General features: G+C 40.8%; 1 protein-coding gene across 12 annotated transcripts in view; it reads left to right on the forward strand.

Moving 5' to 3' along the window:
• Positions 1-12,732, forward strand: part of ENTPD5 (ectonucleoside triphosphate diphosphohydrolase 5) — a 33,094-nt gene that overhangs the window by 15,891 nt on the left and 4,471 nt on the right. For 8 of the 12 annotated variants that reach the window (XM_087448225.1, XM_087448231.1, XM_087448228.1 and 5 more), the window contains 12 exons: positions 203-275; positions 2,140-2,425; positions 3,083-3,162; positions 4,639-4,782; positions 7,270-7,345; positions 7,619-7,654; positions 7,992-8,080; positions 8,395-8,474; positions 9,333-9,394; positions 10,386-10,487; positions 11,220-11,360; positions 12,089-12,145. In XM_087448225.1, coding sequence (XP_087304351.1) covers positions 2,209-2,425; positions 3,083-3,162; positions 4,639-4,782; positions 7,270-7,345; positions 7,619-7,654; positions 7,992-8,080; positions 8,395-8,474; positions 9,333-9,394; positions 10,386-10,487; positions 11,220-11,360; positions 12,089-12,145 — 1,084 coding nt within the window. In that variant the 5' untranslated portion in view covers positions 203-275; positions 2,140-2,208. The remainder of the gene's footprint in view (positions 1-202; positions 276-2,139; positions 2,426-3,082; positions 3,163-4,638; positions 4,783-7,269; positions 7,346-7,618; positions 7,655-7,991; positions 8,081-8,394; positions 8,475-9,332; positions 9,395-10,385; positions 10,488-11,219; positions 11,361-12,088; positions 12,146-12,732) is intronic. The other 4 variants (XM_087448234.1, XM_087448235.1, XM_087448233.1 and 1 more) reach the window with 2 other exon arrangements.

Here is a 12,732-nt window from a genome sequence, read left to right on the forward strand (position 1 = left end):
ATAATAGAGAAAATATGAGTAAGCCCTGAAGAAGCTGCTGTGGAATCAGTCACAGAGATGGAGGAATGCTGGTGACTGGAGAGCCTCTAAATATGCTTCCCAAGGGAGTAAAGGAACCAAGTGTTGAATATGGTTTGAGCTCTGGACAAGTCAAGGATCCATTAATACTCAGAGAATCTGAAAAGGTTGTTTTTGTTTTCAGTTATTTGGATTGATCTCCATGACCAGCCTGTTTGCTATAAAAGAAGAATCAGCCAAAGGGAGTGATTTAAGATGTGAGTATGAATCTGGCCAGGCAGCTGCCCTGTTTCAGTGGTTGATTTCTAGGGATGAAGTTTCCTTTGTTAGAGATTCTAAAAGTTTTCCTTTCTTAGCCAGTGGCTCTCATTCTTAACTACAGGATTGAAGTTCAGCCTTGAATAGCGTGTTCAAGCTGATATTTCTAACTCTGCCTTAGTAGTACCTCAGAACAACTCTAGTTATTTTAAATAGTTTTAAATTTCAAATACAATTAACTTCAATTTGCTTTATTTTATGTAAGTGTCACCTCTGGGGTGAGGGAGGCACCTGAGGGAGGCATTTTGAAAACACAAACCCTAGGAGATCAACAAACTTGAGAATGACTGAGAATCCTCTATCTGTACTCCAGATATACCAAGTCTTCTGTTAGAGATAAGAGGATTGGGAAACGGGGACTTTGGAATTAGATCTTGTTTAACCAGTAACTGTGACTTACACAAGAAGACTGCAGAGATGAAAGCTCGATCAGAAGACCTAAAACTGTTTTGAGCAGGGTACAGAGGGGCAGTTAAGGAAGGCTTAAATGTTAGAGGATAGATAGGGCGTTCTTCATTAATACCAGGAGAAAATATAGCCTAGAGTAGAGAAAATATAGCCTATCCCGGAGATATTTTTCCATGTAACCTTCCTCTAGGTTTTCACCATCAGCATTTCTAGTCAGTCTACCATAATTTACAAATTCAAAACAAATAATGCTGAGCACTAGTGCTAAGTTTTTTCTTTGCTAAGGACACATTAAGAAATATAGGCAAAAAAAAAAAAAGAAATATAGGCAGTAACTTGCCATAAGGGAGACATTTTCGAATCAGGGAAAAAGAAAGGTTGGCAAGAGTGAAGACTGATTTCTGATCAAGATTTCACCACTGACCCGCTTTATGACTTGTAGCAGGTCATTGACCCTTTCTGTCTTAATTTGCCCATCTGCCCTAGGTTCTTGTGGGAATAACACGGCCTGAAACATGGGCCTGTGAAAGATGTTTTAAAAACCGTGATGATCTATTTAAGTATTTTTAAATTAAGTTGATTTATTTCCTTAAAATTTGGTTGTACGTGCAAGGCATTGGCAATATTGCTGGTCACGGGTGGCAGTCCAATGGCCTAATTTTTGAAGGCTGTGAATACCCCAATGCTAGGGAGTTTATAACTTCTTTGTAACTTTGTAACTTTAATTCAGAAATTGAAACTTCTTATATCAGTCAAAAAGAAGAAAGGGGCCGGCCCGGTGGCATAGTGGTTAAATTTGCATGCTCCGTTTCCGTGGCCTGGTGTTCGCGGGTTCAGATCCTGGGTGCAGACCTACACACACTCATCAAGCCATGCTATGGCAGTGTCCCACATACAAAGTGGAGGAAGATTGGCACAGATGTTAGCTCAGGGACAATCTTCCTCAAGCAAAAAGAGGAAGATTGGCAACAGATAGTTCAGGGCCAATTTTCCTCACTGAAAAAAAAAAAAAGAAGAAGAAAGAGAGGGAAAGAGGGAGGGAGGGTTAGTGTATGACCTAAAGACAAAATTGTCAAAATGGAAAGAAGAAAACTAGACTCAACAAGAAAACTAGACTCAACAAGAGGAAACTCTTAAATGTGAGAGCCACCCTACAATTAAAAGCAGAGCATGGGAAAATATATTTTAAATCCCAATTTCTTTTGCAACCAGATACCCTTCAAAAAGGTGCTAAGAGTGTATGTCACCCTGGCCTAGCTTGTTGTGCTGGTTATTAGAAATAGAGAAGGAGCACCTTGAGGAAAGGGGTGGGATTTCAATAATGAATGTTTCTTCTTTTACAGATGTAAACAAAAAGGCCAATTGGTCTAACCTTGTGTATCTTTGTCCTATAAGCCACTGCAGGTGTGTGAACAGCACTGCTTCTGCAATAAAAGCCTAGACTCACCACATCTTGGGAAGAGAATGGCCACTTTCTGGGGGGCAGCCTTTTTGATGCTGGTGGCATCCTGTGTTTGCAGCACTGTCTTCCACAGAGACCAGGAGACTTGGTTTGAGGGTATTTTCCTGTCTTCCATGTGCCCCATCAATGTCAGTGCCAGCACCTTGTATGGAATTATGTTTGATGCAGGGAGCACTGGAACACGAATTCACGTTTACACCTTTGTGCAGAAAATACCAGGTAGGTGCAATCGTACCCTCACCAGAGCCTATAAATCCACACTTGAGCGTCTCTTCCCAGAACCAGGTGTGCTGAGAGTGTGTGATGTGAATTACAGAATCTGATGGCTACTGAATGTCTTTCTTCAGAGAACATTTTGGACTATAACTGAACACATGGTTTAAATCAGTGTGAAATTAAGAGAGATCTGGGCTGCCTGTAGTCTGAAACCCGTGTGTCCAAGAAGTATAGCTGTAATTTGTCTTTCCTTTTCTCTAAAGATGGTTGATAATCCAGAGTCCAGAATATTGAAAATACTAGGAGTGGTCTTGCGAGAAGGATCACCACCATCCATAGATAACGGGATGAGGGGACCCTGAAGATTAACTTTCTCAGAATTTCCAGTATTCTATCCTCAAGTTACATATAGAGACCAGGGAGAGGAGTAGGAGCTAGGTGTCCAGCAGAGAAATGGCAGAGCAACTCTCAAGGATTGCCTATCATCCTCTCTCCCCGTACCCAATACTCCTGCAAGCCATTCCTCACAAGTGGGATTACTTGCAATAGCTCGGGGCAATAGCAGGTTAATCTAGTAGGTCATATGATATAGAGCCCAGAAACAGCCTAACTTTTGGTAATCAGCCATCTCTCTTCTGTTTTGTTCCATGGACAAAACAGGACAACTTCCAATTCTAGAAGGGGAAGTTTTTGAATCTGTGAAGCCAGGACTTTCTGCTTTTATGGATCAACCTAAGCAGGTGAGTTTTTCATAATTAAATGTTTAGATTCTCAGTGCCTTGATAGCTTTACCACATCACTGCTGTTAAATATCTCATGCTGTCACAACTGATATTGAGGTCATATGTGAGATCAGTTTTCTGTCTTCAGCTAATCTCCTGGATAACAGTAATTCTACACCCCGAGCTCACTAGGGCTTGGGTGGAAGGAGGCTAGAATAGATTGTGCATGCAGGAATGATACCATCTTTTAAGAGACTGCTCCCTTTGTATTTACTGTTTAAGATTTTGAGTTAAAGCCATCAACTGCATTGATTAATATGGATGCAAAAGATAGACATGAAGTTCTATAAGGTATGAGGTATAAACATGGCAATTAAGGGAATGTAGACCCAATTAACTCCATTTCAGAGTGCTCTGGTATAGAACATAACTATGCCTATACTCTAGAAATTAGGCAAGAATTCAGGATGACAAAAATCTTTGGTAGTAGAGGATGAATGGAGAGTTTTTTCATGACTATATTTCACATTGAGCGCTCACAACATACTACACTCAGTATGTTAGAGGCCACACTGAAATAAAATAGAATAAGGCAAATGTTGAACTTTGGTAGCAGGTGTATTGTTCAGTATTAAAAGCGGAATCATTAACCAAAGGAAAACCTGATATTAAAAATGGCTTGCACTTAAAGAACTGAGAGAATGTTTCTTTTCTCAACTCACTATTATGAAATGGCAAATGTACTAGAAAATTAGGAGCTGTTGAAAGCAATTATATTATTAGAATCTGATTTGACATTTAGAGAAGATTGTGTTGTAGTTGCTAATAATTATAATGATTAAGAGGCAGCATGTTATCAGAATAGATGTTCACTCAGAGAAACAGTGAACTTAAAATAATGTTTTTAATTTATCATAAATTGAGTATCTACTGTGTACCATGCATGTAGGTACTGGTGATGCAAAAATGAACCTGATGTGGTCTGTCCTTATGGAGATGATAAAAAATGGAGCATAATAACAGTTATAGCTAGCATTTGTATGGCAACTACACACAGTCTGCCTCATATAACACACACTACGGTTTTGTGATGGTATGAGGTTTATCTCCCATCCCCCAGCTGAGGAAGCCAAGCCCCAGGAAACCCCTACGTTAGGCCACAGGGCTGGCAAGCATGTCTTCTAACTCCAAATCCTGTGTTTCTTTCACTATACCCAGTTTTCTGGCCTGAAGCTAATTTATGAGACACAAAATAACAATCAATTAAAATGACCACACTATAATAGAATCATTTTTATTATGACTTAATAAAAGTAAAAGGGATTCTCCTTCTTCAAGGAAGCGCACTTCTCTAGGTTTCTGCTCCTACAGAGCAGAGAGGGGTTGGAGCCCTTTACTACCTCACTCCTATTACTCCCCCAGAGCATGTTGAGGGAATAGACAAGTGCCACTAAATGGACTATTCACTGGATGAGGAGATCATCTCTTTTGAAGGGTGCTGAGACTGTTCAAGGACTCTTAGAAGTGGCCAAAGACTCAATCCCCCAAAGTCACTGGAAAAGGACCCCAGTGGTCCTCAAGGCAACAGCAGGACTGCGCTTACTGCCAGAACAGAAAGCTGAGGCTCTGCTCTTTGAGGTAATCTTTGAAATCTTCTGCATCTTGGATAATTCTTTTTCCCTATATGAATATTTGCTTTATGGGTTTTTAGCCCTTTGTAGTGTAACTGCTACCTTTAGAATTGCTAAAGCACTGTGGTAACTCTGGGCTCTTGTTGTAGCTAGTTATTTACATTTTTAAATGTTACTCTTGAATTTATAGAGCTTTTCCTAAAAAGCTTAAAGTATTTCCTGTCCATGATACTTTAATTCTCCTAATTTATTAAAGCAGTATCATAGAAATTATTTTTAATCAACTTTATTGAGGTATAACTTACATAAAATGTATACATTTTAAGTGTATGATTAAATGAGTTCTGACAAATATAGAAGTTTCCTTGTGTTCCTCTGCAGTCAGTTTCTCCCTCCCTGAAACCAGGCAACCACTAATCTGCTTTCTGTCATTATAGATTAGTTTTGCTTGTTCTTACATTTCTTACATTTCATATAAATGGAATCACACAGTTTATATTCTCTTGTGTCTCTGATGTTTTTCTCTCGGCATAAAATTTTTGAGAAGGATCATGGAATTTTAGGTGTGAAAGATTTTTAAAGATCATGTATTTCAAATTTCTTCTTATTCAGATCAAAAATTTAAGTACAGAGGGTTTTTATTTTGCAAGAAACATGTAAACTAATAAGATTTAAATTACATATTGTGAAGAATATTTATAGGCAGAATCCCATTATAACAGAAATCACAGCAGAAAAAGGATTCTGTATTGCAGGTGTGCTAATTCAGTCCTTTTCTAAATCCATTTTCCTTTGACTGTCAGCACAAAGGTCTTAAGTCCCTTATCCAAGGACAAGCTGCCTAGCACGTCTACTTGACAACATGAATCCCAATTCCTTATTTATTTATTCTTTCGTTTATTCAGCATATGAATGCTTACTATGTACTGTGCACTGGTGAAGTTAGGGGGACATAGAGCAGGGAACGAAAAAGACAGATAGTCCCTGCCCTTGTGGAGTTTACATTCTAGTTGCAAGGAGATAGAAAATAAACAACTAAACAAGTCAATACAAAGTATGTCAGGTACTGTACATGCTATGGAGGAAAAAAAGCAGGGTAAGGCTGCTAGGGAATGCTGGTGTGGGTGTGGGGCAGATGCTATTTTAAATAGGCTGGTCGGAGAAGACCTCATTGATAAGATGCATTTGATCAGAGATCTGAGGGGAATGAAGAAGCAAGCTATGCAAGACATTTGTAGGAAGAATATTCCAGGCTAATAAAACAGCAGGTGCAAAGGCCTAAAGCAGGAATGTGCCTGGTATGTTCAAGGAACAGTATCCAGCAGGAGGTCACCGAGGCTGGAGGGGAGTGGGTGATGGAAGAGACGTAAGAGATGAGGTCAGAGAAGTTTGAGGGGTTTATCATGTAGGGCCTCAAAGGCCAGTGTAAAGGCTGGCTTTTTCTCTAAGAAGGAAGTCATTGGAGGGTTTTGAGCTAGAGACATCATCTGACGTCTGTTTTAAAAGCACCACTCTGGCTGCTGTGTTGAGAATAAACTGTGAGCAGGAGAGAGGAGTGGAGAGGGCAAGAGCAGAAACTCTCTTTCTGTGTTTATTACTGTTTGCTTATATATCTTCTCCTTAAAAGCTTGTTTATAGATCACTTAACTGGCTTTTCCTGGTTGAAACAGAGTCCAGAGGTCACCACATGAAGTGTTTCGTCCCGTCAGGAATGAGAACACCAACAGACTAGAGTTCCTTCTATTCCTATTTGGAAAATCCTTTTCCCCCCATGATAATCATATAAAAATAAGACATATCACCCATATCACTGACCTGTATTTATGGAGAGTCAAGAGCGTTTGTGTGAGATCCTCATTCCCATCTCCTAAAATAGGATAAATAAATCTGGATCTGGGGATCTCTCTAGACTCTTGAGGCACCAGCCATGTGCCAAGATCTGACAGGGGACAGCAGAGTACCTCAGCCTATGGACATGAGCTCCTTTACCAGGAAGGGCAAAGATCTGCAGAATTTGATGAGAGAGCAGCAGAAACTTTCCTGTAGCCTCAGAAGCCACTCAGGCCCAACTCTTCCTTACTCTGTGAGTTTATCTGCTCATCTAAGAAATGGATTGGGACGGTCCTCCTAGCTTCCAGTGTGTGACCAGGTAGAATTAATCAGGTGTTTTTTCAAAAAATTACAGGACCCTTATTTGAGCTGGCAGGGTCAAATATATGCCCTTTCCTAGGTCCAGTTCACCTGTAAATTTAGATGGTTTGGTTGAGATTTATTTTAAAGTCAAAGGAATCCCTGTGTTTTTGTTTTTATAAGAAACCAATAATGGCTTGCCTAGTTCCTTCTCTAGTTTTTTAGGGAAAAGTAATGAGTTCTGCTAAAATTTTATCCAGGGAAAATGAAGAGAATAGTTTTCTAAGCCTTATAAAATACAACCAAAATATGGAAATCTGTTTTATTGCCTTAGGGAATCCAGGTTTTTTTCCTTTTTCTCTAGGTAAGAGAGATCTTCAAGAAGTCACCTTTCCTGGTACCAGATGACAGTGTTAGCATCATGGACGGATCCTATGAAGGTGGGAGAGGTGTTGATATATGTTCTAAGGGGAGAGGGGCCAGGGTTAATAAAAGATTTGATTAGAGGAACTGGGAACAGGGATGGGGGTGCTGAAGAAAAAGGAACTAAGTAAGGAGAAACAACTAAGCAAAAGGAATGGGATAGCAGGAAATGGAAGGATGGGGAGAAGGAAAATGTGTGCTTTAGGCGTGAAATTTAGAGAGAAGATGGGGCCAGGGAAGAGGGGAAGAACATGCTCTGAATGTAATCTTTGTCCTTCTCTCTTTTTTAGGCATATTAGCTTGGGTTACTGTGAATTTTCTGACAGGTAATAGATTCTAAAGTTTATCTTAAGACCTTAACTGGGTTTCACACATGGTCAGAGAGCAAAAACCCCTTTCTTTTTTCCTGTATTGTTCTTTCTTTTTTTAAAAAAAAAAGGAAAGGAAAGACAGGAAATTTATGTTTATAACCTGCCTTCATGGCCTCAGCTGCAGCAGGAGTCCTTCTAGGTTAGCATTTGCCTGCAGTCCCTGGGGCTGGAAGCAGTGGAGTATTTATGGAATTCCTCCAATATACGACAAGAACAGGGGAGAAATTGCAAACACAGGAGTGTTAGGCTGTCCAGGAAGCAGAAGATGTTCAGAGCTGCCTCTCATTCACAGGTCAACTGCATGGCCACAGCCAGGAGACTGTGGGGATCCTGGACCTGGGTGGGGCCTCTACCCAAATCACATTCCTGCCTCAGTTTGAGGTGAGTCATTTATATGAAGGTCTGGTTAGCAACCCACTTAGCAACCATATCATGGTGCCAAGACCATGGTGCCTCATTTTCAGACAGCAGCTCCACCATGAATAGGCTGAGTAGAGTCAATTAGTGACTAGGTGAACTTCCCCATGCCCCTTCACTGTTCAGAGCCCCTTTGATTTCCTGAAGCCTTGTGAAGTTAGCAGCTTAATCTGTCTCCTTCATCTCTGATTTTTTGGGGGAGGGTCAGGGAAGGTGGTGATAACATCTTCAGTTAATTGCAGATCCTGAATAGTCTTTTTACTTTTTCTGATTTGCAGAAAACCCTGGAGCAAACCCCTAGGGACTACCTCACTTCCTTTGAGATGTTTAACAGCACTTATAAGCTCTATACACATAGGTGAGGAGGGGGACAGGGAGGAATAATAATATTTTACACTGTTTGATTCTCCTAACTTTTTTTTTTTTAAAGATTTTATTTATTTATTTTTTTCCCCTTAAAGCCCCAGTAGATAGTTGTATGTCATAGCTGCACATCCTTCTAGTTGCTGCATGCGGGACACGGCCTCAGCACGGCCGGAGACGTGTCGGCGTGCGCCCGAGATCTGAACCTGGGCCGCCAGCAGTGGAGCGCGCACACTTAACCGCTAAGCCACGGGGCCGGCCCTCTTCTAACTTTTCAAAGCGGTTTCATATCTATTATTGCATCTGACCAGCCTTACAAATTCTTTGCCAGTCCCCAAAGGCTTAATAACTGAAACCCAAGCCACTTAGCAAAGCTCAATGACCCAAGAGGTTTCTCTAATCTTGGCCTCAAAAGTATATAACTTAAAGAGTCAAAAGTTTTCTCTAGCGAGAGGACACTCAGAGAAGGTTCAGCCAAAGCTCTGTGCCAACTCTTTTGAGCTTGCCATCAGATGTTCAAAATCTAGCCTAGCCTGTGATCAAAATTTGATCACAGTCAGGTTGGGAGCTAAGATAATGAGAGCTTTTCTGAGGATGGTTCCCAGGGTGGAACCCCAGGAAATGTTCCGGTCTCTGGCCTTTAAATCATAGCTGTGGAAAGTTCTTACTGTGTAGCCTTGATGTGAACTGTGCGGAAATTACCACTTGTCCACACAAGATGAATAGGTCACAGAGAACACAATTTCCCTCCCTCCAGAGGAAGACAGAGAAACCATGTTACTTTTGAAAGAGGTAGCTTTAGGCTGGAGAACTTCAGGACAAGCATGAAATTAGTCAATCCTGTATTTTACAGTTACTTGGGATTTGGATTGAAAGCTGCAAGACTAGCAACCCTGGGAGCCCTGGAGATGGAAGGTTCGTCTGGGTACCTGTGCTGGTTGGGGTATGGTGAGAGTGACACCAATACTCAGCTTGCCTTTTCCTTTCCTTGGCAGTGATTGTGTGGAGGAAAGGTTATGCTGACTTAGGAAGCATGTTATATAATGGACATAATAATAGCAAACTCCTTTTCTACTTCATGAGTTCATTTGTTTTGTATACATTATTAGCCATTTCTAGAATGTGATCTGTTTATATAGGGAGAACAGCCTGTGGCCAGGAGGCTGAAGTGTCTGCAGAAATTCAAAGCTCAAAGAGTAAATTTGGCAGGAGCTTGCTCAAGCCCTTAGTTTTATGTGAGAGGTACAGGAAGCAGCATCGGTCCACTTGCAAGGTGGAATAACTGAGCAACTCCATTCATCTCTTCGCAGGTGGTAGAGGGGTTACGAGCTCAGATTTTGGGGTCAGGCAGAACTGGGTTCAGTCCCAGTTTTGTGATTTGGGGCAAGTTAGCTAACCTTTCTGTGCCCCTTTCCTCACCTTAAATGAGATTTTTGTATTTAATGCACTTTGTATGGTGCCTGGCTCACAGTAAGCTTTTATTGTGATGATGATTATGTAGCATTTCAGAGTTTACAAAACATCTTCAAGTGTATTTCATTTAAGCCTCACAACAACTAATGAGAAAAGGAGAACAGTATTTTTTCCCTTTTTTAGAAAGGAGGGAACTTATTCCACTGTAGGTTTGGGATTTCTTTGAGATGTGATGAAAGCCACGGACCTCTCCACCAAATGCACTTATGCACAAAAATTTGCCTGTAGTTTCAGGGGGTTTACCAACCCCACAAAGCCCATCTATGAACCGAGTTAAGAATTCTTGTTATAGGATGCAGTCGTGGAACTAATTTCATTTGATTTTAAGGCCTAGCCACCTTGGCAATTCTTTTCAACCTTACTGGCTTCTTGTTTGCCTTCCTCTCTCTCTCTCAAACCCCTGCCTCTTACTTTGTGGTCTGGTTTCTTTCAGGGATTGATGGACACACTTTCCGAAGCGCCTGTCTACCTAGATGGTTGGAAGCAGAGTGGATCTTTGGGGGTGTGAAATACCAGTATGGTGGTAACCAAGAAGGCGAGTGATGTTTTTTCACTGGATGAAATTACTCATGGGAAAAGTCTTATGGGAAGCTTTTTGGAGAGCTCAGGAGAAGTTTGTCATGTTGCAAGGACTCATTCCAAATAGATCTTGGTATGCCTCCAAGGAATAATGTGAAGTGACAGTGAACAAGGCAGGTGTCACCCTGTATCCTGCTCTTTCCCTGGCCAAGTGTTGAGGATCCATTAGAAACCTGTTCTTACCCTAGGTCTAATGCATGAAGGGTCTCTGCCCTCAGCAGGGTGAAACTCTGTTTTAGGTTCAGTTAATGTTTAGCAATTTAAATTATAGTAAAACTTAAAATTGAGGTGATAAGAAGAATAATTCACCTTAGGTATTATAAAAGGCATAGACCTTAAAATCAAGGAAAAAACTTGATTTTTCCAGTGAAAGAAGCAGGTGAGCCTTCTGGATACCTCTTATAAATACCATGAAACATAATGCTAGGTAGCAGCTCAAGGTGGGCTGTGGCTGTTTTTGGTGAACACAGGTAGGGAGGGGAGCTGCCATGGAGAAGCAGGTACCTTTCCTCTAGAGAGATAAGGCTGCAGAAGTTTGCTCATCTTTGTTTGTAACCCTTTGTCCTGAGCCTCAGCTTCTGCTTTCCTTGATCCTCCTGTTGTTTCTTCGTTAGTTCCAGCAGCTTGCCTCAGGTAGGGTCCCCTATCATTTTTCTCACCTTGCCCCTGTGCACCTTTGCCCTGGCAGGAGAGATGGGCTTTGAGCCCTGCTACACTGAAGTGCTGAGGGTGGTCCAAGGAAAACTTCACCAGGCAGATGAGGTCCAGAGAAGCTCCTTCTACGCTTTCTCTTACTATTATGATCGAGCTGTTGATGCAGACATGATTGGTAAGTTCACTCCAGGTGTCAGTCCAGGGAGGAAACGGGACAAGGCTGTGGTGAGGAAGGGAAAGGGAGAAAAGGAGTATTTGAAAAGCTTTGTCAGAGGTGATCACCCTATTCTTCTCCAGTGCTGGTTGTTAAGTGACACTAGTCACTCAAATGGAAAGGTGAATATGATTTAGAATCTTTTCGAGCTAGAAGATGGCCTAAACAAATATACATGAAGTGTTTTTATTTTTTAAAATTTTTATTGAGGTACAATTGACATAAAATAAAATGCACATATTTAAAGTGTACAATTTACTAAGTTTTGACATGTATACACCCATGAAACCATCACCAAATTCAAGATAATGAACATATCCATCACCCCAAAAAGTTTCCTCTTCCCCTTTTATAACTTTTTTTCTTATCATAATATTAATGATTTTTGTTTAGGTGTGACATTGTATATATGTGATCTGTCATGGCCTGAGATATGAATTAATTTTATATTTTCTAATATGTTATTTTAATGGATCAATTTTTTTTATTGTGGTTATATATAAAATAGATTATAAATAAATAAAATAGACTGCATAGATTATACTGTGGGGATATGTCACGTTTGTTTATCCAATTCTCTAATGTAAATTTTATTTCCAGTTTTTCATTATTATAAATGTCACTAGGATGTATTGCTTTATGTTTTCTTGAAGGCTTTTGACATCAGCTACTATTCTGTTTCATTTCAGATTATGAAAAGGGGGGTGTTTTAAAGGTTGAAGATTTTGAAAGAAAAGCAAGGGAAGGTAAGTGTCAGTGGCAGCCCTTGAAGGCGAGCCCGTGAGACTGTGCCTGCCAATTCCAGTGACCTTAAAGTGACCTAAAGCGCCAGTCAGCAGACAGCCTCTCAGAAGGCTGGTTTCCTGTCGTTACCAGGAGTTAAAAGCATTAAGTGATAAAGAAAAATATGAGAATATAAGAGGCTCTGGGGAAATGGTGAAAACCTTTTCTTCATTCTACATTTCTTCTTCTTTTTTTTTTAAATTAAAATAGTGTTGTTAGTTACTGAAACACTGAGCACCAAAATATATGGGACAATAGCCACAGAGGCTTCCTTGAGAAAGTCCATCAAAAATACAAATAGGGCCGGCCCCGTGGCTTAGCAGTTAAGTGCGCACGCTCCGCTGCTGGTGGCCCGGGTTCGGATCCCGGGCGTGCACCAACGCACCGCTTCTCCGGCCATGCTGAGGCCACGTCCCACATACAGCAACTAGAAGAATGTGCAACTATGACATACAACTATCTACTGGGGCTTTGGGGAGAAAAAAAAAGGAGGAGGATTGGCAATAGATGTTAGCTCAGAGCTGGTCTTCCTCAGCAAAAAGAGGAGGAT

Source organism: Ceratotherium simum, chromosome 24 (genome assembly GCF_057802395.1).
Source record: "Ceratotherium simum simum isolate JZ-2026a chromosome 24, ASM5780239v1, whole genome shotgun sequence".
Lineage (NCBI taxonomy): Eukaryota > Metazoa > Chordata > Mammalia > Perissodactyla > Rhinocerotidae > Ceratotherium > Ceratotherium simum.